This window comes from Oncorhynchus mykiss, chromosome 11 (genome assembly GCF_057628025.1).
Source record: "Oncorhynchus mykiss isolate SJ-2025 chromosome 11, ASM5762802v1, whole genome shotgun sequence".
NCBI lineage: Eukaryota > Metazoa > Chordata > Actinopteri > Salmoniformes > Salmonidae > Oncorhynchus > Oncorhynchus mykiss.
The window spans coordinates 6,314,840-6,342,492 of NC_143032.1; the positions used below are offsets into that span (position 1 = coordinate 6,314,840).

General features: G+C 41.7%; 1 protein-coding gene across 2 annotated transcripts; it reads left to right on the forward strand.

Moving 5' to 3' along the window:
• On the forward strand, window positions 1-25,697 carry LOC110535195 (acyl-CoA-binding domain-containing protein 5A). 2 transcript variants are annotated; one of them, XM_090189258.1, is made up of 13 exons: window positions 1-118; window positions 512-637; window positions 911-1,031; window positions 8,721-8,793; window positions 9,078-9,195; window positions 12,317-12,544; window positions 12,669-12,872; window positions 14,882-14,970; window positions 15,124-15,367; window positions 15,461-15,660; window positions 16,139-16,189; window positions 18,885-18,994; window positions 22,187-25,697. In XM_090189258.1, the coding sequence occupies exons 2-13, from the start codon at window positions 553-555 to the stop codon at window positions 22,197-22,199; spliced, it is 1,536 nt and encodes a 511-aa protein (XP_090045384.1). In that variant the 5' UTR covers window positions 1-118; window positions 512-552; the 3' UTR covers window positions 22,200-25,697. The 2 variants fall into 2 exon arrangements, with proteins under 2 accessions (XP_090045384.1, XP_090045383.1); XM_090189257.1 differs by having other exon boundaries at window positions 13-118; window positions 18,885-18,984.
• Window positions 25,698-27,653: the final 1,956 nt, after the last annotated feature.

A 27,653-nucleotide genomic window follows, 5' to 3' on the forward strand; every position in this document is an offset into this window, starting at 1 on the left:
GGCAGTATAAAACTACAACTCCCATAGCATGCAGCGCCTGTCACCTCTGTATTGTGCCTGTCACTTATGTCGTTAAGTACAGAGAGGTCGTAGTCTCAAGCAGGTAGATCGTTAAATGGTGAGTGACAAACATGGCCTACTGAGCTTATTTACCGAGTGAAAAATATATATTTTGTTGTGTTCATTGGAAAGATACATTATTAGGATGTTTTTAAACCATTTGTTTAGTCTCTGTTGCATTGAGTGCTCTAAAATTCACAGACGACAACCTTAACCAGTGGTTTTGGTTTAGCTTATCTGCTATGGGGTTGTTGTCAAATAGTCACCTATAGTACTTATATATCTATATTTGAAGTACTTTTATGCTATTGTGAACGGTTTTCATATCATTTGACCAACGTTATTGTGGGCGTATGACCTAGCTTTAGCCACAACATCATTTCTGCAACCCATACTCAACTCTCATGTTGTACATTCCTGTCTGACCACTTTTATAATGATTTATCCCTAGGTTTTGAAGAGTTTGCGAGCGTAATTCACACTTTTGGGGTCATGACGGAGATTGAGGATGGAAAACCATTGCACGAGCGGAGATTTGATGCTGCTGTCAAAGTGATACAGAGCTTGCCTCCAGACGGTAAGGGCTATGAAGGCTAAATGCAACATTGTAGCCTAAAGCCAATTATTGTTAACCTACTTTCCAAAGTTCTATGGGAGTAGGTATATTTATACACCTGAATAATATCACAATTATATTCATTGTGTTAAAACCTAAAGAGTTTCCCCCCCCCAAAAAAGCCTTTCAAATACTAAGACAGTGTTTTTACTGCAAAGTTGTATATTCTTAGCCTGAGTACCAGTCTGTTTGAGTTATCATTCCTCTCATTGACACTCCTCATCCTCATTTCAGGTTCCTTTCAGCCCTCCAATGACATGATGCTCAAGTTTTACAGTTACTACAAACAGTCCACACTAGGACCCTGCAACACACCCAGACCTGGTTTCTGGGACCCCATGGGCAAAGTCAAATGGTAATGCAAACCGACCAGTAGGATTCAAATAGGATCTAAGTCACACGCTAATGCAAACAGTCCAGTAGGATTCAAATAGGATCTAAGTCAAATGGTAATGCAAACAGACCAGTAGGATTCAAATAGGATCTAAGTCACATGGTAATGCAAACAGACCAGTAGGATTCAAATAGGATCTAAGTCACACGGTAATGCAAACAGACCAGTAGGATTCAAATAGGATCTAAGTCACACGGTAATGCAAACAGACCAGTAGGATTCAAATAGGATCTAAGTCACACGGTAATGCAAACAGACCAGTAGGATTCAAATAGGATCTAAGTCACACGGTAATGCAAACAGACCAGTAGGATTCAAATAGGATCTAAGTCACACGCTAATGCAAACAGACCAGTAGGATTCAAATAGGATCTAAGTCACATGGTAATGCAAACAGACCAGTAGGATTCAAATAGGATCTAAGTCACATGGTAATGCAAACAGACCAGTAGGATTCAAATAGGATCTAAGTCACATGGTAATGCAAACAGACCAGTAGGATTCAAATAGGATCTAAGTCACATGGTAATGCAAACAGACCAGTAGGATTCAAATAGGATCTAAGTCACACGGTAATGCAAACAGACCAGTAGGATTCAAATAGGATCTAAGTCACACGCTAATGCAAACAGACCAGTAGGATTCAAATAGGATCTAAGTCACATGGTAATGCAAACAGACCAGTAGGATTCAAATAGGATCTAAGTCACATGGTAATGCAAACAGACCAGTAGGATTCAAATAGGATCTAAGTCACATGGTAATGCAAACCGACCAGTAGGATTCAAATAGGATCTAAGTCACATGGTAATGCAAACAGACCAGTAGGATTCAAATAGGATCTAAGTCACATGGTAATGCAAACTGACCAGTAGGATTCAAATAGGATCTAAGTCACATGGTAATGCAAACCGACCAGTAGGATTCAAATAGGGGCAAAGTCACATGGTAATGCAAACAGACCAGTAGGATTCAAATAGGGTCTTCTAATGACGACAGAGGTTTGTCTGTACTGTAAGTCCTTGCAGTCAACTTTCCTATTGCCACATTTTGTCTGATAAACTCTGGACTCGTTGCGCTGAAGAGGCATGATATGTCATGTCACCTTTTACACACTTGGCGGCAGTTGACTGTGTTTTTACTTGTTTGTTTATGTATTTATTTATGTATTTATATAGAAGATCTCACCACTGAGGGAATCCTCTTTTAGAGATGACACTGCAGCTGTTTATAAATCGGTTTAACTATTATACTTGTAGACTGTTATTTCTTTACTGAGCCTTACTTGTAGAGTTGGCAGGCCAGCTGCTGCTTTAGGTTAATAAGCGTCTGTTATTGGTCACATACACATGGTTAGCAGATGTTATTGGTCACATGGTTAGCAGATGTTATTGGTCACATGTTTAGCAGATGTTATTGGTCACATGGTTAGCAGATGTTATTGGTCACATGTTTAGCAGATGCTATTGGTCACATGGTTAGCAGATGCTATTGGTCACATGGTTAGCAGATGCTATTGGTCACATGGTTAGCAGATGCTATTGGTCACATGGTTAGCAGATGCTGTTGGTCACATGGTTAGCAGATGTTATTGGTCACATACACATGGCTAGCAGATGTTATTGGTCACATGGCTAGCAGATGTTATTGGTCACATGGTTAGCAGATGCTATTGGTCACATGGTTAGCAGATGCTATTGGTCACATGGTTAGCAGATGCTATTGGTCACATGGTTAGCAGATGCTATTGGTCACATGGTTAGCAGATGCTATTGGTCACATGGTTAGCAGATGCTATTGGTCACATGGTTAGCAGATGTTATTGGTCACATGGTTAGCAGATGTTATTGGTCACATACACATGGTTAGCAGATGTTATTGGTCACATGGTTGGCAGATGTTATTGGTCACATGGTTGGCAGATGTTATTGGTCACATGGTTGGCAGATGCTATTGGTCACATGGTTAGCAGATGCTATTGGTCACATGGTTAGCAGATGCTATTGGTCACATGGTTAGCAGATGCTATTGGTCACATGGTTAGCAGATGCTATTGGTCACATGGCTAGCAGATGTTATTGGTCACATGGTTAGCAGATGCTATTGGTCACATGGTTAGCAGATGCTGTTGGTCACATGGTTAGCAGATGTTATTGGTCACATACACATGGTTAGCAGATGTTATTGGTCACATGGTTAGCAGATGTTATTGGTCACATACACATGGCTAGCAGATGTTATTGGTCACATGGTTAGCAGATGTTATTGGTCACATGGTTAGCAGATGTTATTGGTCACATGGTTAGCAGATGTTATTGGTCACATGGTTAGCAGATGTTATTGGTCACATGTTTAGCAGATGTTATTGGTCACATGGTTAGCAGATGTTATTGGTCACATGGTTAGCAGATGTTATTGGTCACATGGCTAGCAGATGTTATTGGTCACATACACATGGTTAGCAGATGTTATTGGTCACATGTTTAGCAGATGTTATTGGTCACATGGTTAGCAGATGTTATTGGTCACATGGTTAGCAGATGTTATTGGTCACATGGTTAGCAGATGTTATTGGTCACATGGCTAGCAGATGTTATTGGTCACATACACATGGTTAGCAGATGTTATTGGTCACATGGTTGGCAGATGTTATTGGTCACATGGTTGGCAGATGTTAGTGGTCACATGGTTGGCAGATGTTATTGGTCACATGGTTGGCAGATGCTATTGGTCACATGGTTGGCAGATGCTATTGGTCACATGGTTAGCAGATGCTATTGGTCACATGGTTAGCAGATGCTATTGGTCACATGGTTAGCAGATGCTATTGGTCACATGGTTAGCAGATGCTATTGGTCACATGGTTAGCAGATGCTATTGGTCACATGGTTAGCAGATGCTGTTGGTCACATGGTTAGCAGATGTTATTGGTCACATACACATGGCTAGCAGATGTTATTGGTCACATGGTTGGCAGATGTTATTGGTCACATGGTTGGCAGATGTTATTGGTCACATGGTTAGCAGATGTTATTGGTCACATGGTTAGCAGATGCTATTGGTCACATGGTTAGCAGATGCTATTGGTCACATGGTTAGCAGATGCTATTGGTCACATGGTTAGCAGATGCTATTGGTCACATGGTTAGCAGATGCTATTGGTCACATGGTTAGCAGATGCTATTGGTCACATGGTTAGCAGATGCTGTTGGTCACATGGTTAGCAGATGTTATTGGTCACATACACATGGCTAGCAGATGTTATTGGTCACATGGCTGGCAGATGTTATTGGTCACATGGTTGGCAGATGTTATTGGTCACATGGTTGGCAGATGTTATTGGTCACATGGTTAGCAGATGTTATTGGTCACATGGTTAGCAGATGCTATTGGTCACATGGTTAGCAGATGCTATTGGTCACATGGTTGGCAGATGCTATTGGTCACATGGTTGGCAGATGCTATTGGTCACATGGTTAGCAGATGCTATTGGTCACATGGTTAGCAGATGCTATTGGTCACATGGTTAGCAGATGTTATTGGTCACATGGTTAGCAGATGTTATTGGTCACATGGTTAGCAGATGTTATTGGTCACATACACATGGTTAGCAGATGTTATTGGTCACATGGTTGGCAGATGTTATTGGTCACATGGTTGGCAGATGTTATTGGTCACATGGTTGGCAGATGCTATTGGTCACATGGTTAGCAGATGCTATTGGTCACATGGTTAGCAGATGCTATTGGTCACATGGTTAGCAGATGCTATTGGTCACATGGTTAGCAGATGCTATTGGTCACATGGCTAGCAGATGTTATTGGTCACATGGTTAGCAGATGCTATTGGTCACATGGTTAGCAGATGCTGTTGGTCACATGGTTAGCAGATGTTATTGGTCACATACACATGGTTAGCAGATGTTATTGGTCACATGGTTAGCAGATGTTATTGGTCACATACACATGGCTAGCAGATGTTATTGGTCACATGGTTAGCAGATGTTATTGGTCACATGGTTAGCAGATGTTATTGGTCACATGGTTAGCAGATGTTATTGGTCACATGGTTAGCAGATGTTATTGGTCACATGTTTAGCAGATGTTATTGGTCACATGGTTAGCAGATGTTATTGGTCACATGGTTAGCAGATGTTATTGGTCACATGGCTAGCAGATGTTATTGGTCACATACACATGGTTAGCAGATGTTATTGGTCACATGTTTAGCAGATGTTATTGGTCACATGGTTAGCAGATGTTATTGGTCACATGGTTAGCAGATGTTATTGGTCACATGGTTAGCAGATGTTATTGGTCACATGGCTAGCAGATGTTATTGGTCACATACACATGGTTAGATGTTATTGGTCACATGGTTGGCAGATGTTATTGGTCACATGGTTGGCAGATGTTAGTGGTCACATGGTTGGCAGATGTTATTGGTCACATGGTTGGCAGATGCTATTGGTCACATGGTTGGCAGATGCTATTGGTCACATGGTTAGCAGATGCTATTGGTCACATGGTTAGCAGATGCTATTGGTCACATGGTTAGCAGATGCTATTGGTCACATGGTTAGCAGATGCTATTGGTCACATGGTTAGCAGATGCTATTGGTCACATGGTTAGCAGATGCTGTTGGTCACATGGTTAGCAGATGTTATTGGTCACATACACATGGCTAGCAGATGTTATTGGTCACATGGTTGGCAGATGTTATTGGTCACATGGTTGGCAGATGTTATTGGTCACATGGTTAGCAGATGTTATTGGTCACATGGTTAGCAGATGCTATTGGTCACATGGTTAGCAGATGCTATTGGTCACATGGTTAGCAGATGCTATTGGTCACATGGTTAGCAGATGCTATTGGTCACATGGTTAGCAGATGCTATTGGTCACATGGTTAGCAGATGCTATTGGTCACATGGTTAGCAGATGCTATTGGTCACATGGTTAGCAGATGCTGTTGGTCACATGGTTAGCAGATGTTATTGGTCACATACACATGGCTAGCAGATGTTATTGGTCACATGGCTGGCAGATGTTATTGGTCACATGGTTGGCAGATGTTATTGGTCACATGGTTGGCAGATGTTATTGGTCACATGGTTGGCAGATGTTATTGGTCACATGGTTAGCAGATGTTATTGGTCACATGGTTAGCAGATGCTATTGGTCACATGGTTAGCAGATGCTATTGGTCACATGGTTAGCAGATGCTATTGGTCACATGGTTAGCAGATGCTATTGGTCACATGGTTAGCAGATGCTATTGGTCACATGGTTAGCAGATGCTATTGGTCACATGGTTAGCAGATGCTGTTGGTCACATGGTTAGCAGATGTTATTGGTCACATACACATGGCTAGCAGATGTTATTGGTCACATGGCTAGCAGATGTTATTGGTCACATGGTTGGCAGATGTTATTGGTCACATGGTTGGCAGATGTTATTGGTCACATGGTTAGCAGATGTTATTGGTCACATGGTTGGCAGATGTTATTGGTCACATGGTTAGCAGATGTTATTGGTCACATGGTTAGCAGATGTTATTGGTCACATACACATGGTTAGCAGATGTTATTGGTCACATGGTTAGCAGATGTTATTGGTCACATACACATGGCTAACAGATGTTATTGGTCACATGGTTAGCAGATGTTATTGGTCACATGGCTAGCAGATGTTATTGGTCACATACACATGGTTAGCAGATGTTAATGCGAGTGTAGCGAAATGCTTGTGCTTCTAGTTCCGACAGTGCAGCAATATCTAACATGTAATCTAACAATTCCACAACAACTACCTAATAGACACAAATATAGGTAAAGGAATGGAAATAAGAATATATAAATATATGGATGAGCAATGACAGAGTGGCATAGGCTAAGATACAGTAGATAGTATAGAATACAGTATATATTCTGTTAACCTGTGTTATCACTTGAAGGGGTATTAAACTCTAGGTAGGAAACTGTCAATGTACAGTGCCTTGCGAAAGTATTCGGCCCCCTTGAACTTTGCGACCTTTTGCCACATTTCAGGCTTCAAACATAAAGATATAAAACTGTATTATTTTTGTGAAGAATCAACAACAAGTGGGACACAATCATGAAGTGGAACGACATTTATTGGATATTTCAAACTTTTTTAACAAATCAAAAACTGAAAAATTGGGCGTGCAAAATTATTCAGCCCCTTTACTTTCAGTGCAGCAAACTCTCTCCAGAAGTTCAGTGATGATCTCTGAATGATCCAATGTTGACCTAAATGACTAATGATGATAAATACAATCCACCTGTGTGTAATCAAGTCTCCGTATAAATGCACCTGCACTGTGATAGTCTCAGAGGTCCGTTAAAAGAGCAGAGAGCATCATGAAGAACAAGGAACACACCAGGCAGGTCCGAGATACTGTTGTGAAGAAGTTTAAAGCCGGATTTGGATACAAAAAGATTTCCCAAGCTTTAAACATCCCAAGGAGCACTGTGCAAGCGACAATATTGAAATGGAAGGAGTATCAGACCACTGCAAATCTACCAAGACCTGGCCGTCCCTCTAAACTTTCAGCTCATACAAGGAGAAGACTGATCAGAGATGCAGCCAAGAGGCCCATGATCACTCTGGATGAACTGCAGAGATCTACAGCTGAGGTGGGAGACTCTGTCCATAGGACAACAATCAGTCGTATATTGCACAAATCTGGCCTTTATGGAAGAGTGGCAAGAAGAAAGCCATTTCTTAAAGATATCCATAAAAAGTGTTGTTTAAAGTTTGCCACAAGCCACCTGGGAGACACACCAAACATGTGGAAGAAGGTGCTCTGGTCAGATTAAACCAAAATTGAACTTTTTGGCAACAATGCAAAACGTTATGTTTGGCGTAAAAGCAACACAGCTGAACACACCATCCCCACTGTCAAACATGGTGGTGGCAGCATCATGGTTTGGGCCTGCTTTTCTTCAGCAGGGACAGGGAAGATGGTTAAAATTGATGGGAAGATGGATGGAGCCAAATACAGGACCATTCTGGAAGAAAACCTGATGGAGTCTGCAAAAGACCTGAGACTGGGACGGAGATTTGTCTTCCAACAAGACAATGATCCAAAACATAAAGCAAAATCTACAATGGAATGGTTCAATAATAAACATATCCAGGTGTTAGAATGGCCAAGTCAAAGTCCAGACCTGAATCCAATCGAGAATCTGTGGAAAGAACTGAAAACTGCTGTTCACAAATGCTCTCCATCCAACCTCACTGAGCTCGAGCTGTTTTGCAAGGAGGAATGGGAAAACATTTCAGTCTCTTGATGTGCAAAACTGATAGAGACATACCCCAAGCGACTTACAGCTGTAATCGCAGCAAAAGGTGGCGCTACAAAGTATTAACTTAAGGGGGCTGAATAATTTTGCACGCCCAATTTTTCAGTTTTGATTTGTTAAAAAAGTTTGAAATATCCAATAAATGTCGTTCCACTTCATGATTGTGTCCCACTTGTTGTTGATTCTTCACAAAAAAATACAGTTTTATATCTTTATGTTTGAAGCCTGAAATGTGGCAAAAGGTCGCAAAGTTCAAGGGGGCCGAATACTTTCGCAAGGCACTGTAGGTGTTATTTCAAACATCTTGTTCTGTCTATTTAGGGATGCATGGAATGATCTGGGAGAAATGCCCAAGGAAGAGGCAATGATTGCTTATGTTGATGAATTGAAGCTGGTAAGTGTTTTGTCTTGAATGGATATGAAGGTTCAATGCAGAAGTCAGCATACCAGCGTTGGCGGTACATTATTGATTATTGATGAGTCCAGGAAGCAAGGGGAATTCTATTCTTTATAATTGAAATATCCCGAGTTCAATTAAGTTAAAAAGGAATTGACTCCCAACCCAGAGGTGGATCATTTTGTTGATGAAAATCTGTCTAAATGACGTTCAGACAGGATGGCTTGGATGTCAGTGGACGTCAGAGGGCACTAAATGTTTTTGTTGTGTGTAAACAACAGATCCTTGAGGGCATGCCCTGTACTACTGAGGTAGAGCAGCTGCTGCTGGTGTTGGGCCCCTTCTATGAGCAGGTGCAAGAGAAGAAACACATAAATCAGGTTTCCGACCTGTCTGCAGGTACTGTCACTACCTTTTTCATTTGAATTTATATTAATTTGATTTGAATTTTATTTGGCATGTCTTCCATTTTAACTTATACATTTCTATCATGTACTCAGCCCGTTTGACAAAATTTGCGCGGCAACTTCAAGGCAAGTCTATAGATGTGTATTTACCCACAATTCCCGGATCATTTTAGTTATGTCTGATGTTGTAGTTTAGTATAAATAGGTTTTCATTTTTTATTTGTATTTGAGCTTTATATCTCATAGTTTGGTTAAATTAGAACTTATCTCCCGGTATGTCTCCCGGTATTCAATATACAGTGCATTCTGAAAGTACTCAGTCCTTTTTCCCCATGTTGTTACGTTACAGCCTTATTGTAAAATGGATCAAAAACAAACATGTCCTCATCAATCTACACACAATACCCCATAATGACATCACAATACCCCATAATGACATCACAATACCCCGTAATGACATCACAATACTCCACAATGACAAAGCGAAAACAGCTTTTTAGACATTTTTGCAAATATATGTATTTACAAAAGTATTCAGACCCTTTGCTATGAGACTCTAAATTGAGCTAAGGTGCATCCTGTTTCCATTTATCATCCTTGAGATTTTTTTACAACTTGATTGGAGTTCACTTGTAGTAAATTCAATTGATTGGGCATGATTTGGAAAGCATGATTGGGAAAGGATACCAAATAGTCTCTCCAGCGTTGAAGGTCCCCATGAACACAGTAGCCTCCATCATTCTTAAAAGGAAGAAGTTTGGAACCACCAAGACTCTTCCTAGAGCTGGCCGCCCGGCCAAACTGAGCAATAGGAGAAGGGCCTTGGTCAGGGACCCGATGGTCACTCTGAAGGAGCTCCAGAGTTCCTCTGTGGAGATGGGAGAACCTTCCAGAAGGACAACCATCTCTGCAGCACTCCACAAATCAGGCCTTTATGGTAGAGTGGTGACACAGAAGCCACTCCTCAGTAAAAGGCACATGACAGCCCACTTGGAGTTTGTTAAAAGGCACCTAAAGGACTCTCAGGCCATGAGAAACAATATTCTCCGGTCTGATGAAACCAAGATTGAACTCTTTGGCCTGAATGCCAAGTGCCACGTCTGGAGAAAACCTGGCACCATCCCTACAGGGAATCATGGTGGTGGCAGCATCATGCTGTGGGGATGTTTTTCAGCGGCAGGGACTGGGAGAATAGTGGATCGAGGGAAAGGGATGAACGAAGCAAAGTACAGAGAGATCCTTGATGAAAACCTGCTCCAGAGCTCTCAGGACCTCAGACTGGGGCGAAGGTTCACCTTCAAACAGGACAACGACCCTAAGTACACAGCCAAGACAAGACAGGAGTACCTTCGGGACAAGTCTCTGAATGTCCTTGAGTGGCCCAGTCAGAGCCCAGACTTGACCCCAATCGAACATTTCTGGAGAGACCTGAAAATAGCTGTGCAGTGACGCTTCCCATCCAACCTGACAGAGATTGAGAGGATATGCAGAGAAGGAATGGGAGAAACTCCCCAAATACAGGTGTGTCAAGCTTGTAGTGTCATATACAAGAAGACTCGGATACTTTAACAAAGTATTGAGTAAATGGTCTGAATACGTATGTAAATTATATATTACTGTTTTATTTTTAATACATTTGCAAAAATGTCTAAATACTGTTTTTGCTTCTCCATTATGGGTTATTGTGTGTAGATTGATGAGGGGAAAAAAACAATTGAATCCATTTTAGAATAAGGCTGAAACCTAACAAAATGTGGAAAAAGTCAAGGGATCTGACTACTTTCCAAATGCGCTGTATACAAAAGTATGTGGACACCCCTTCAAATTAGTGGATTCGGATATAGCCACACCCACGGCTGACAGGTAAATAAAATTGAGCACACAGTCATGCAATCTCCATAGACAAACATTGGCTGTAGAATGGCCTTAAATAAGAGCTCAGTGACTTTCATCTTGGCACCGTCATACTGTAGGAAGCCACCTTTCCAACAAGTCAGTTCATCAAATTTCTGCCCTGCAAGAACTGCCCCCGGTCAACTGTAAGTGCTTTTATTGTGAAGTGGAAATGTCTAGGAGCAACAACGGCTAAGCCGTGAAGTGGTAGGCCACACAGACTCACAGAATGGGACCGCTGAGCACGTAAAATTGATCTGTACTTGGTTGCAACACTCACTACCGAGTTCCAAACTGCCTCTGGAAGCAACATCAGCACAAGAACTGATCTCGGGAGCTTCATGAAATGGGTTTCCATGGCCGAGCAGCCGCACACAAGCGTAAGATCACCATGCCCAATACCAAGCGTCGGCTAGAGTGGTGTAAAGCTCCCCGCCATTGGACTCTGGAGCAGTGGAAACATCTTCTCTGAACAGATGAATCACGCTTCTCCACCCTCTGGCAGTCCAATGGACAAATCTGGGTTTGGCGGACGCCAGGAGATTGCTACCTGCCCGAATGTATAGTGCCAACTGTAAAGTTTGGTGGAGGAGGAATAATGGTCTGGGTCTGTTTTTCATGGTTCGTGCCCCTTAGTTCCAGTGAAGGGGAATCTTAACGCTACAGCATACAATTACATTCTAGATGATTCTGTGCTTCGATCTTTGTGGCAACAGTTTGGGGAAGGCCCTTTCCTGTTTCACCATGACAATACCCCTGTGGACAAAGCAAGGTCCGTACAGAAATGGTTTGTTGAGATCCGGTGTGGAAGAACTTGATTGCCCTGCACAGAGCCCTGACCTCAACCACATCGAACACCAGTGGGATGAATTGGAACGCCGACTGCAAGCCAGTCCTAATCGGCCAACATAATTTCCCGACCTCGCTAATGCTCTTGTGGCTGAACAGATGCAAGTCCCCTGCAGCAATTTTCCAACATCTAGTGGAAAGCCTTCCCAGAAGAGTGGAGGCTGTTATTGCAGCCAAGGGGAGGACCAACTCCATATTAATGCCCATGATTTTGGAATGAGATGTTCGACCGGCAGGTGTCCACATACTTTTGGTTATGTAGTGTATCTCATGGTATATCTCCTTGTCTGGGTAAATTAAACTAGCAGTAACATAAAGTTTGAGTTTTTTTTTTTTATCATTGTAACACAGTTGTTTCTATGACGATTAAGGTTTTGGGACCATGATTACGTCAGCACCTTCAAAAAGTGTCACAAGGAGCATCATCAGGACAATGGAAATTAATGGCACTTTGGAGACACGGCCACCCAGGCCGGCGGCTGAGCCTCCAAAGCCCAAAGTCATGGCAGTGAAGGAACAGGGGGAGGAGGAAGAGGAGTTTGATGAGGAAGATGAAGTTGAAGAAGAAGAAATTGCTGAGATAAAGGAGGTGAAAAAAGGTATGTTGTCAAACATTATGACAAGAAAATAACAATAACACAGAAACAGGAAACCGTAAAAAAAAAAAAAAAAAAGAAAAAAATTAAAAATCTTTTAATAATATATTAAGAAAATGTCTTTCAGCAAATGAAAAGTCGAGGAAAAAGGGCTCATCCAGGAGACCTAAAGTCCCCCTGTCCGAAGGTAATGTGAGGAACGGGATGAGCCACTTTTCCAATGGGACCCACACCTCCAAGGCTGCGCTGAACAATGAGGACTCAGAGGAGCGCCTCTTGAACAGCACCCTGCCCCTGGAGCCCCATGTCCAGGTCAACGGCCACCACGCAGGTGAGGACCACCAGATCCATGTGTTTAGACAGTTGTTATCTCTCAATTAACATCACACGGGGGGGATATTTAATATTTAACTGAATGTCTAGGACTAGAACAATATTCTTAAAAGGTGGCCCAACTCGTCTCTGGATAGCACATTAATGTTGCTTTGACAGTGACTGTAATCCACCTGTTAGTTAGAATGTTGTGCACACATTACCATGGCTGAAGGTTTGAGTTCCCTATGCCCATGGGCTAAACAAGTCTTTTATCCAATGGCCACAGGATTGTAAATGTATGCTTTTCAAGAGCATAACATACTATTTATTGTAAACACAAAAAGGTAGAAACTATTTCCCCGCGGTAACCAATAGGTATTTCAGGCACTGTAGAAAAAAGGTAGAAACTATTTCCCCGCGGTAACCAATGGTTATTTCAGGCACTGTAGAAACTATTTCCCCGCGGTAACCAATGGGTATTTCAGGCACTGTAGAAAAAGGTAGAAACTATTTCCCTGTGGTAACCAATAGGTATTTCAGGCACTGTAGAAAAAAGGTAGAAACTATTTCCCCGCGGTAACCAATAGGTATTTCAGGCACTGTAGAAAAAGGTAGAAACTATTTCCCTGTGGTAACCAATAGGTATTTCAGGCACTGTAGAAAAAAGGTAGAAACTATTTCCCCGCGGTAACCAATAGGTATTTCAGGCACTGTAGAAAAAAGGTAGAAACCAACCAATCAGGTGCATGACGATGAGTACTTTATGATTGTAATGTACATAAGCGTACCTGTTACAGTGTATATCAGGCCTAGATTTGTCTGTTACAACAGAACTGAGGTTTGAATTTGGATACAATTCAGGTTTGCCATTGATATCTAGTATGCTGAATATTAGCATTACTGTCTAAAACAAGAAGCAGGCGTTATAGGGTTAGAGTGTAGGGGTGGCAGGGTAGCCTCGTGGTTAGAGTGTAGAGGTGGCAGGTAGCCTAGTTGTTAGAGTGTAGGGGTGGCAGGGTAGCCTCGTGGTTAGAGTGTAGAGGTGGCAGGGTAGCCTAGTGGTTAGAGTGTAGGGGTGGCAGGTAGCCTAGTGGTTAGAGTGTAGAGGTGGCAGGTAGCCTAGCGTTGGGCTAGCAGCCGAAAGGTTGCAAGTTCAAATCCCCGAGCTGACAAGGTACAAATCTGTCGTTCTGCCCCTGAACAGGCAGTTAACCCACTGTTCCTAGGCCGTCATTGAAAATAAGAATTTGTTCTTAACTGACTTGCCTAGTTAAATAAAGGTTAAAAAAAATTTAAATAAATAAATATAGGCCTAATCCAGATCGTCCATTAACTAGATGGCAAAAAAAAAGTTTCAAAATGGCTACTTAGCACCCTAGTGGGCGGTTGTCCTCATGGATCCTTTGTCATGTGATCTTATTAAGCTGCTCAGCTTTACTCACAGAGTAAACAACTCTGCACTTCCCTGGGAACAGACACAGACTCCCCTGCTCTGATGGGTTGTCGTGACATTATCCCCCTAAAAGCTGATCTGGTCTGAGGCCAGTGGACCTCGAACCATCTCTGCTCATCCAATCAATGATCACCTTGAGAAAGGATACGTTTGGAATGTGGAACACATGCACGACCAATCAGAAGTTTGGACACACCTACTTTTTCTTTATTTTTTACATTGAATAGAATAATAGTGAAGATAATAATAATAATAATAATAATAATAATAGCGCACTTTTTTGGTTACTACATGATTCCATATTGTGTTATGTCATAGTATTGATGTCGTCACTATTATTCTACAATGTAGAAAATAGTAAAAAATAAAGAAAAACCCTTGAATGAGTAGATGTGTCCAAACTTTTGACTGTATCATGCTAATGGAACATCAAAGGCCTCTGTACTAGTTACATTTGTGTTGCTTCTTAATGGGTCCTGCTAGCACAAACATCTCTCTGAAGGAAGGTTCCCATCTTATGGCTAAGTGTGGAAGCTGACCCGTATGGGACATTGTGCTATCTATTCCTATAGATCTGGATGTATCCTGGCCCCGTCATGTGGCCAGTGACTCAGACAGCGAGGTCTACTGTGACTCTATGGACCAGTTTGGCCTGGAAGAGGTAAGAGTACACACACACACACACTTACACACACACACTTACACACACACACTTACACACACACACACACACACACACAGAATACAGACAAAGCAAGTACACACACAGTACATGCAACATTTCCAAATCCTCATGTATGTGTGTTTGGTCCAGGGCTCTGAGGCACACACTGACCGCTGTCTGGAGCTGGATGAGGAAGAGCAGGGGGAGAGCCACAGCCCTCTGTCCGATCAGGAAGGGCCCGCCGAGGCACCGTGTGGGACCCCTGAGGACTCCCAGTGGCCACCCAAGGGCATCCAGTGTGGCGGGGAGGATGGGGAGACGAGTGGAGGGGCCTCTCAGAGACAGAGACTGAATACAGATAGGGTCGATAACTCCCTGGTTAGGAGAGAACGAGGTAAGGTGTGTGTGTGTGTTTAGGCCCGTTCTTATTTGTCTAGAAGTATATGTCAGTGTTCACACTTCTCTGTGTCTCTATATTTGTTTATAGGCTCCAGGTCTTCAGGGCACGGCGTGGAGGCCCAGGGGCCCTTGCAGGGTAGCGGAGGGGACGGGGAACGATGGGGTGGAGCGGGGGCAACAGGAGGCAGTCTGAATGAGCAGATCGTAGTGGCGCTGGCCAGACTGCAGGAGGACATGCAGAGTGTCCTGGAGAGATTGCACACACTCGAGGCCCTCACTGCATCCCAGGTCAGAGACCAGAGACCCACATACCATTTTGAAACTGTTACACAGCCTGATAAGATAGTAACTACTGCTAAAAGGTGTCTAATAACCCCGTGACAAACATGCTGTCATGTGGTACTTCCACCTATTGCTCTCACAACCTTTTATTCATGCTCAAAAGGTCAGGATTTTGGTCTAAGATGATTTTGGTCTAAGATGATTTTGGTCCAAGATGATTTTGGTCCAAGATGATTTTGGTCCAAGATGATTTTGGTCCAAGATGATTTTGGTCCAAGATGATTTTGGTCCAAGATGATTTTGGTCCAAGATGATTTTGGTCCAAGATGATTTTGGTCCAAGATGATTTTGGTCCAAGATGATTTTGGTCCAAGATGATTTTGGTCCAAGATGATTTTGGTCCAAGATGGACTCTAACTATTTAGTTGAAGAAGTAATTTAATGTACGTTGTTGTGTTCCTTTCTTCTCCCTTTTGTTTTCTAGTCGTTGGCTCTACCATACCCACCGTCACCCCTGGCAAATAAGGGTAGTAAGGTATGGTGCGCTGCTTTTCTGTCTGTCACTGTTTGTGTTGGACTCAGATCACATGGTCATAGACTGTTCACATGGTCATAGACTGTTCACATGGTCAGAGACTGTTCACATGGTCAGAGACTGTTCACACGGTCAGAGACTGTTCACACGGTCAGAGACTGTTCACATGGTCATACACTGATCACATGGTCATACACTGATCACATGGTCATAGACTGTTCACATGGTCATAGACTGTTCACATGGTCAGAGACTGTTCACATGGTCAGAGACTGTTCACATGGTCAGAGACTGTTCACATGGTCAGAGACTGATCACATGGTCAGAGACTGAACATGGTCAGAGACTGTTCATACTGTCATAGACTGTTCACATGGTCAGAGACTGTTCACATGGTCATAGACTGAACATGGTCATACACTGATCACATGGTCATAGACTGAACATGGTCAGAGACTGTTCATACTGTCATAGACTGTTCACATGGTCAGAGACTGTTCACATGGTCAGAGACTGTTCACATGGTCAGAGACTGTTCACACGGTCAGAGACTGTTCACACGGTCAGAGACTGTTCACACGGTCAGAGACTGTTCACACGGTCAGAGACTGTTCACACGGTCAGAGACTGTTCACACGGTCAGAGACTGTTCACACGGTCAGAGACTGATCACACGGTCAGAGACTGATCACACGGTCATAGACTGATCACGCGGTCATAGACTGATCACGCGGTCATAGACTGATCACGCGGTCATAGACTGTTCACGCGGTCATAGACTGTTCACGCGGTCATAGACTGTTCACGCGGTCATAGACTGTTCACGCGGTCAGAGACTGTTCACGCGGTCAGAGACTGTTCACGCGGTCAGAGACTGTTCACGCGGTCAGAGACTGTTCACGCGGTCAGAGACTGTTCACGCGGTCAGAGACTGTTCACGCGGTCAGAGACTGTTCACGCGGTCAGAGACTGTTCACGCGGTCAGAGACTGATCACATGGTCATAGATTGTTCACGCGGTCATAGACTGTTCACGCGGTCATAGACTGTTCACACGGTCATAGACTGAACACGGTCATAGACAGTTCACACGGTCAGAGACTGTTCATACTGTCATAGACTGAACACACGGTCATAGACTGATCACACGGTCATAGACTGATCACACGGTCATAGACTGATCACACGGTCATAGACTGTTCACACGGTCATAGACTGATCACACGGTCATAGACTGATCACACGGTCATAGACTGATCACACGGTCATAGACTGATCACACGGTCATAGACTGTTCACACGGTCATAGACTGATCACACGGTCATAGACTGATCACACGGTCATAGACTGTTCACACGGTCATAGACTGTTCACGGTCATAGACTGTTCACGCGGTCATAGACTGTTCACGCGGTCATAGACTGTTCACGCGGTCATAGACTGTTCACACGGTCATAGACTGAACACGGTCATAGACTGTTCACACGGTCAGAGACTGAACATGGCCTTTGTATTGTGATTCAGAATACAGATGATTTTATTTTCAGGGATATTGTGAGATATATAAAGAAGGAAGTATTTATTAGGCGTGTTTTCTGAAAGCACAAGTCTAGATTATTTACATAGTCTAATTAGTATTAGTATTATTCCAAAACACCTTCAGGATGATGGAACCACTTCATGAATATGTAGATGTAATTTATCCATCCTTAAATTCAGTTTAAATTAGCATACATTTGCATATTAGAGAAACCACCACACGTCTGTAACCATATAAGCTATAAACACGAAACCAACGTTCAAATTTGCAGAAGACCCCAACTTAGATTTCTATGAGAAAATATTTTTTTTTTATAGAATCTATAGTTGTTTTTTTTTACCACAACAATATTTAAATGCATTTAAATCCTAATGCATTTCAATGACAATTAAATGGCCATAGACTTACATGGGGGAAAATGTGTCCGCGCAAGTCCTCTTGAACAGCTTAAGCTATCAACACCAAACCAATGTTGAGGTATTCAGACTGGCCCAATTTAGTCAAAGGCTTTTTGATACTATTAATACTTTTTAAACTGTAAACATTTTTAAAATGTGCATAAATTAACATGGTTTTGAATGAGGAACCATAGGAATACAGAGGAAGCTATTCAAAATGGTCCTGCTCCTTGGCCAATTAAGCTACTAAACCAACTTTAAAACATTCAGGCTATCCTAACTTCACATTTTTAATTTTTTTATTTTTATCAACTATAACTGTAGATATTTGCATAAAATAACTAACCTACAGTAACTCTTGAACTGTTCAAGCTAGAGACACCAAACCAACGTTCACATGTTTAGGCTACCCTATCCATTCAATCAATCAGTCAATAGCCAAAATCAATTCATGAATCAATCAGTCAATAGCCAAAATCAATTCATGAATCAATCAGTCAATAGCCAAAATCAATTCATTAATCAATCAGTCAATAGCCAAAATCAATTCATTAATCAATCAGTCAATAGCCATATCAATCCATTTTTCCATATACCTACTTTTTTCAACTATAATCAGTCACCCCCATTAGTACTGCACTCATTAGCACTACTGGGACTACTTTTAGCCAATCTAGCAAGCACACTACATCTTCTTCAGGAAATGTACTTCTCTAGTTTTCAGAATATGCATTTTCATCCTATTTTTGTCCTCTAGAAACCATCCTGGTGGCCTTTTGACGTGTCTCCTAGCGCTGTCGCCTTTGCTGTGGCATGGCCATTTGTGGCGCAGTGGCTTATCCGCCTATATCTTCAACGTAAGAGAAGGTAATTCTATAGCAACATGGGAGATATTCTACCATAACTGCCAGTCAATGTTATTGTTGAGTAAATTGTGACGGATATTTGTTACATTTCTGTTATTTGGTCATCCATTCACGATTCTACCCCTGAAACCTCTATAATGCCAATCTATTGATCAGACTGGTCTCATGGACTAGACGTCACATAGTAAACGTAAATCCGGTACACTAACATTAGTATGATATGTTACATTTGGTATGGTTACATAAAAGAGAAAAGGTTACTTAAGGCAAAAACAATAAGGAGATGGTGGTGGGTTGGGCGTATAACACGAAACATCTAGCAATCGAAAGGTTGCGCGTTTGAATCTCGTCACGGACAATTTTAGCATTTTGTAACTAATACGCAACTTTGCAACTACACTGAACAAAAAATATAAAACTCAACGTGCAACAGTTACAGTTCATATAAAAGGAAATCAGTCAGTTTAAATACATTTATTAATCTATGGATTTCACATGACTGGGAATACAGATATGCATCTGTTGAACACAAATACCTTAAAAATAAAACACTTTTTTAAAAAAGTAGGAGTGTGGATCAGAAAATCAGTCAGTATCTGGTGTGACCAACATCTGCCTCGTGTAGCGTGACACATCTCCTTCACATAGAGTTGATCAGGCTGTTGATTGTGGCCTGTTGTGCCACTCCTCTTCACCGAATGTGAGAAGTTGCTGGATATTGGCAGGAACTGGAATACACTGTCGTGCACGTCGATCCAGAGCATCCCAAACATGCTCAATGGGTGAAATGTCTGGTGAGTATGCAGGCCAATGGAAGAACTAGGACATTTTCAGCTTTAAGGAATTGTGTAAAAATCCTTGCGTCATGGGGCTTTACCATGCTGAAACACGAGGTGATGGCGGCAGATGAATTGCACGACAATGGGCCTCAGGATCTCGTCACGGTACCTCTGTTTGGCTAACCTTAACCTCTTGAGCTAACGTAAGCCAGCTAGCTAACTTTAGCGTTAACTAACTAGCCACCTAGCAAACATTAGCCACAAGAAATTGGAATTCGTAACATATTATACGTTTTGCAAATACATAACACAGTGTGTTTTGCAAACATATTTGGATTTGCAATTCGTAACATTTCATACGAAATGATTGATGGACATCCACAAATGAATGCATTTGAAAAGTATTCACACCCCTTCCCTTTTTCCACATTTTGTCACGTTACAGCCTTATTCTAAAATGGATTACATAAAGAAAAATCCTCAGACATCTACACACAATACAACCATAATGACATCACAATACCCCATAATGACATCACAATACCCCATAACGACAAATCGAAAACAGGTTTTCAAATGTTTAAAAAAACTAAACAAAAAAACAGGAATACCTTATTTACAAAACCTTCAGGAAGTATTCAGGCTTTTTCAAAATGTTGTTAGATTACAGCCTTATTCTAAAATTGATTAAATAGTTATTTTTCTACTCTTCAATCTACACACAATACCCCATAATGACAAAGCAAATACAGGTTTTTAGAAATGTTTAATTTATTTATGAAAAAAAAATACAAAAAACTGAAATATCACATTTACGTAAGTATTCAGTCTCTTTACTAAGTACTTTGTTGAAGTACCTTTGGCAGCGATTACAGCCTCGAGTCTTCTTGGGTAGGACGCTACAAGCTTAGCTTCTACAACTTGATCGGAGTCCACCTGTGGTACATTCAATGGATTGGACATGATTTGGAAAGGCACACACCTGTCTATATATAAGGTCCCACAGTTGGCAGTGCATGTCAGAGCAAAAACCAAGCCATGAGGTTGACGGAATTGTCAGTAGAGCTCCGCGATAGGATTGTGTCGAGGCACAGATCTGGGGGAGGGTACCAAAACATTTCTGTACCAAAAAATGTCTGCAGCATTGAAGGTCCCCAAGAACAAAGTGGCCTCCAACATTCTTAAATTGAAGAAGTTTGAAATCACCAAGACTCTTCTTATAGCTGGCTGCCTGGACAAACTGAGCAATCGGGGGAGAACGACCTTGGTCAGAGAGGTGACCAAGAACACAATGGTCACTCTGACAGAGCTCCATAGTTCCTCTGTGGAGATGGGAGAACCTTCCAGAAGGACAACCACCTCTGCAGCACTCCAAAAATCAGGCCTTTATGGTAGAGTGGCCAGACGGAAGCCACTCCTCAGTAAAAGGCACATGACAGCCCGATTGGAGTTTGCCAAAAGGCACCTAAAGGACTCTCAGACCACGAGAAACAAGATTCTCTGGTCTGATGAATGCCAAGTGTCACGTCTGGAGGAAACCTGGCACCATCCCTACGGTGAAGCATGGTGGTGGCAGTATCATGCTGTGGGGATGTTTTTCAGCGGCAGGGACTGGGAGACTAGTCAGGATTGAGGGAAAGGTGAACGGAGCAAAAAACAGAGAGATCCTTGATGTAAACCTTCTCCAGAGCGCTCAGGACCTCAGACTGGGGCGAAGGTTCACCTTCCAACATGACAATGACCCTAAGCACACAGCCAAGACAACGCAGGAGTGGCTTCGGGACAAGTCTCAATGTCCTTGAGTGACCCAGCCAGAGACCGGACTTGAACCAGATCTAACATCTCTGGAGAGACCTGAAAATAGCTGTGCAGCGACGCTCCCAATCCAACCTGACAGAGTTTGAGAGGATCTGCAGAGAAGAATGGGAGAAATTCTCCCCAAATACAGGTGTGCCAAGCTTGTAGCGTCATACCAAAGAAGACTTAAGGCTGTAATCGCTGCCAAAGGTGCTTCAACAAAGTACTGAGTAAAAGGGTCTCAATACTTATGTAAATGTGATATTACAGTGTTTTTTTTTATACATTTTCAAACATTTCTAAAAACCTGTTTTTGCTTTATCATTATGGGTTATTGTGTGTAGATTGACGAAGGAAAAAACAATTTAATCAATTTTAGAATAAAGCTGTAATATAACAACATGTGAAAAAAGTTAAGGGGTCTGAATACTTTACGAATGCACTGTACCATACGAAATGTAACATATCATACTCACTGGAGTGTTTACGTACAGAATAATACGAAATGCTCTGAGACCACATTGTGTTGATAACTCTATGTAACTCTATGTAACTCTATGTATGACTTGAACTTAGTAAAAAGGCTTTCTAACATTGAGTCTTTTCCCCAATTTTAGACGAATCAACTGAAAAGTCTCCCGTCCCAAAGACACAGAGCGACGATGAGAGCTCTCTCAACAGTCTCTGGTTGGGTAACGGCCGTAGCCTCCCTTCCGCTTTCCCACCCACACCTCTGTAACTCTAGCTTTTGCACTATGAAGATGGCACTAGGAGTAGTGAGTTGGGGGAAGCCTCACAACCCACTGAGTAGTGAGTTGGGGGAAGCCTCACAACCCACTGAGTAGTGAGTTTGGGGAAGCCTCACAACCCACTGAGTAGTGAGTTTGGGGAAGCCTCAGAACCCACTGACATTACAATTGAAATCAAAGAGAAATGTGAATGAATTGAACTGCAGCTTTTATAAATCATGCAAGATTATACAACTACTGTACTACATTAGTACTTTTTTTTTTGCTCTGAAGAAATGACAATGATTTAACTTGGGCGGGTAAAGTTATTGGTTGTGTATGTTGAGTATAGCTTCTTTTCTTGCTAATGTTCCGTACGTCTTACGGCACGGATCGGCAACTTTGATGGGGGGTGTGTTCCAAGAAGAAGAAAAAAAAACGAAACTCCCCTTTTTAGCGGTTCGTCTCCTGACAGCGAAAAAATTGACGTTTTAAACTTAATTTCCTGCAATTCTGCATATTTTGCCATGGGGCGTACAGAAAAATGTTGCCGTTTTAAATATGACTGATGATCAGTGGGCCCCACCCCAGTTAGTAATTTAACCATGTTTACTACAAGTTTAGACAGCTGGCCACTAGACTATCTAAACTAACTGACCAATGTAAAAACATTTAGCTGACCTGGGCTTATTGAGTGACTGCTGATTGCACAACAAAAACTGAATGTCGAAATTGCAGCTTATGTATTCTACTATTCTAACTCTCCATTTTATTTTGTCGGTCAAATTGGTCCGCGGGCCTTCAAAAGGGGGGGGGGTCGCGGGTCCGCCAGTTGCCCATCCCTTACAGCATTATAAGAACTATCCAACTGGTCCTGCAAATGGACATGCTGCAACAGAAACCTTACGCCATATATCATAATAGTTGCTCAGGCTGCTAATATATGGCGATAACGCTAGGTAGATAAGTGTGTGTATAAATATATAATAATGTATTTGTGGAAAGGTACATTTAAATTCTGAAAATGTGTTAATTTTCATTTAATATTAGAAATAATAAATTAAGACTTTATTGTCAAGTTTTTGGTTAGGTTGTACATTACTGCTAGGATGTGAATGGTTCAGATTAAGAATATTTTTTTAATATCGAATCGGCTTTTATACACTCGATTTGTGTATATTTAGAATTTCATCAACTCATGATAAGGTGCCTCACCAATGTAGCTGTGTATAGTACATGGGGGATGGGGCCTAGCGCTTAAGAATGTTGTGCTAGTGACCGGAAGGTTGCTGGTTCAAATACCCGAGCCGACTAGGTGGGGGAAAAAAAGTCTGTCGACGTGCTATGCATTTAACCCTAATTGCTCTGGATACGAGCGTCTGCTAAAATGTTTTATTTGAGTAAAACATCTCAAACGTAAAATTGTAGTGTTGGTCCAAATTCTGAGAAAAATAAAGATGTGAAACTCTAATTGAACACTCAAATATTACCACCTCAGAAGAAATAAAACGTTTAGTAGTGATGGGAGATACGCTTTTCAAATAAATATATTGTACTTTTTTTGATGATGACTGTTCATATTTTTTATGTTCAAAAGTTTTGTGGGTCACTTAGAAATGTCCTTGTTTTCCATGAAAACATACATGAAATGAGTTGCAAAATGAATAGGAAATATAGTCAAGACGTTGACAAGGTTATAAATAATGATTTTTAATTGAAATAATAATTGTGTCCTTCAAACTTTGCTTTCGTCAAAGAATCCTCCATTTGCAGCAATTACAGCCTTGCAGACCTTTGGCGTTCTAGTTGTCAATTTGTTGAGGTAATCTGAAGAGATTTCACCCCATGCTTCCTGAAGCACCTCCCACAAGTTGGATTGGCTTGATGGGCACTTCTTACGTACCATACGGTCAAGCTGCTCCCACAACAGCTCAATAGGGTTGAGATCCGGTGACTGTGCTGGCCACTTCATTATAGACAGAATACCAGCTGACTGCTTCTTCCCTAAATAGTTATTGCGTAGTTTGGAGCTGTGCTTTGGGTCATTGTCCTGTTGTAGGAGGAAATTGGCTCCAATTAAGCGCCGTCCACAGGGTATGGAATGGTGTTGCAAAATGGAGTGATAGCCTTCCTTCTTCAAGATACCTTTTACCCTGTACAAATCTCCCACTTTACCACCACCAAAGCCCCCACAGACCATCACATTGCCTCCACCATGCTTCACAGATGGCATCAAACACTTCTCCAGCATCTTTTCATTTTTTCTGCTTCTCACAAATGTTCTTCTTTGTGATCCGAACACCTCAAACTTAGATTCGTCTGTCCATAACACTTTTTTCCAATCTTCCTCTGTCCAGTGTCTGTGTTCTTTTGCCTATCTTAATGTTTTATTTATTTTTGGCCAGTTTGAGATATGGCTTTTTCTGAAGGCCAGCATCCCAGAGTCGACTCTTCACTGTTGACGTTTAGACTGCTATTTTGCAGGTACTATTTAATGAAGCTGCCAGTTAAGGACTTTTGAGGCGTTTGTTTCTTAAACTACTTGTCCTCTTGCTCAGTTGTGCACCGGAGCCTCCCACTCCTCTTTCTATTCTAGTTAGAGCCAGTTTGTGCTTTTCTGTGGAGGGAGTACTACACAGCGTTGTACGAGATCTTCAGTTTCTTGGCAATTTCTCGCATGGAATAGCCTTAATTTCTCAGAACAACAATAGATTGACAAATTTTCAAAGAAAGATCTTTGTTTCTGGCCATTTTGAGGCTGTAATCGAACCCACAATTGCTGATGCTCCAGATACTCAACTAGTCTAAAGGCCAGTTTTATTGCTTCTTTAATCAGAACAACAGTTTTCAGATGTGCTAACATAATTGCAAAAGGGTTTTCTAATGATCAATTAGCCTTTTAAAATGATAAACTTGGATTAGCTAACACAACGTGCCACAGGAGTGATGGTTGCTGATAATGGGCCTCTGTACGCCTATGTAGATATTCCATTAAAAATCAACCGTTTCCAGCAACAATAGTCATGTACAACATTAACAATGTCTACACTGTGTTTCTGATAAATTTGATGTTATTTTAATGGACACAAAAACAAGGACATTTCTAAGTGACCACAAACTTTTGAACAGTAGTGTGTGTTTTAATGTAGCAATGTGGGGGGTTTTATTTGTTTGTAAAGGAACATTGTCCATGGAGGTCTGACTGACAATGGTTATGTTTGGCTTCTAATATGTGTTTTGAATACTTTCTGTGGAATGGAGTTTGGTTAATTTAGTGTAAATTGTATACAATAATAGTTGTACAGACCAGATAAGAACATTAAAAAATATTGCACTTTTGTCAATATAATTGCATTCTAATGTATTGATGTAGTATATGAATAAATATCAAAATAATGTACATTTGCAATAGAGTTGATTATTTTCACAGCCATTGATTTGTTAAACTTTCTACTAAATATGCATATTGCTCTCCTTTTCTGCCTTTAGATTGTTGTTTGCATGTGATTGAGAAAATATACTAAACAAAAATATAAATGCAATGTGTAAAAAGTGGTCACATTTTTCACGAGCTGAAATTAAAGATCCCAGAAATGTTCCATACAAAAAAAAAAAAAGCTAATTTCTCTCAAATGTTGTGCACAAATTTGTTGACATCCCTGTTAAGTGAGCATTTCTCCTTCGCCAAGATAATCCATCCACCTGACAGGTGTGGCATATCAAGAATATGAGCTGACAAGGTACAAATCTGTCGTTCTGCCCCTGAACAGGCCATCATTGAAAACTAACTGACTTGCCTAGTCAAGTTCTCAAGTTTTGAGGGAGCGTGCGATTGGACAGCAGCACTGTCCACCAGAGATTTCCGTGTTAATTTCTCTACCATAAGCCACCTCCAACATTGTTTTAAAGAATTTGGCAGTACGTCCAACCGGCCTCACAACCGCAGACCACGTGTAATCATGCCAGCCCAGGACCTCCACATCAGGCATCTTCACCTACGGGATCATCATGCACCAGCCACCCTGACAGCTGATGAAACTGAGTATTTCTGTCTGTAATAAAGCCCTTTCGTGGGGAAAAACTCATTCTGATTGGCTGGGCCTGGCAACCCAGTGGGTGGGCCTATGCCCTCCCATGGCTGCTCCCCTGCCACTGCATGTGAAATCCATAGATTAGGGCCTAATTTATTTATTTCAATTGACTAATTTCCTTATGAACTGTGACGCAGTAAAATCGTTGAAATTGTCACATTGTGTTTTATATTCTTGTTTAGTATAAATTGAATAAAGATTATTCATTTTTTTTGACAAATTCCTCTTACGGGGATTCACAACACACACAGATCTGACCACAAGCACTTAGAGAGAGAGAATGGGATGTGAACATACAAATTCGTAACATATTTTACAAATTGGAATTTATAACATACACTAAGTTACCAAAAGTATGTGGACACCTGCTCATTGACCTTCTCATTCCAAAATCATGGGCATTTATAAGGAGTTGGTCCCCCCCTTTGCTGCTATAACAGCATCCACTCTTCTGGGAAGGCTTTCCACTAGATGTTGGAACATTGCTGCTATAACAGCCTCCACTCTTCTGGGAAGGCTTTCCACTAGATGTTGGAACATTGCTGCTATAACAGCCTCCACTCTTCTGGGAAGGCTTTCCACTAGATGTTGGAACATTGCTGCTATAACAGCCTCCACTCTTCTGGGAAGGCTTTCCACTAGATGTTGGAACATTGCTGCTATAACAGCCTCCACTCTTCAGGGAAGGCTTTCCACTAGATGTTGGAACATTGCTGCTATAACAGCCTCCACTCTTCAGGGAAGGCTTTCCACTAGATGTTGGAACATTGCTGCGGGGACTTGCTTCCATTCAGCCACACGCTTTTATTAAAGGTTTATTTGTTGTGTATTGAATTATATTGTTTTATACACACGTGTAAGTTTTATTATAAAGTATACAGGGCACTCTTGTAAAAAAAAATATGTTAATCTCAATGTGACTCCCTGATTAAAAAGAGCAATAGTGAGGTCTGGCACTGATGATGGGCGATTAGGCCTGGTTCGCGGTTGGCGTTCCAATTCACCCCAAAGGTGTTCGATGGGGTTGAGGTCAGGGCTCTGTGCAGGCCAGTCAAGTTCTTCTACACCGAGCTTGACAAACCATTTCTGTATGGACCTCACTTTGTGCACATGGGCATTGTCATGCTGAAAGAATAAAAGGGACTTCCCCAAACTGTTGCCACAAAGTTGGAAGCACATAATCATTCTAGAATCATCTAGAATGTTATTGTATGCTGTAGCATTAAGATTTCCCTTCACTGAAACTAAGGGACCTAGCCCGAACC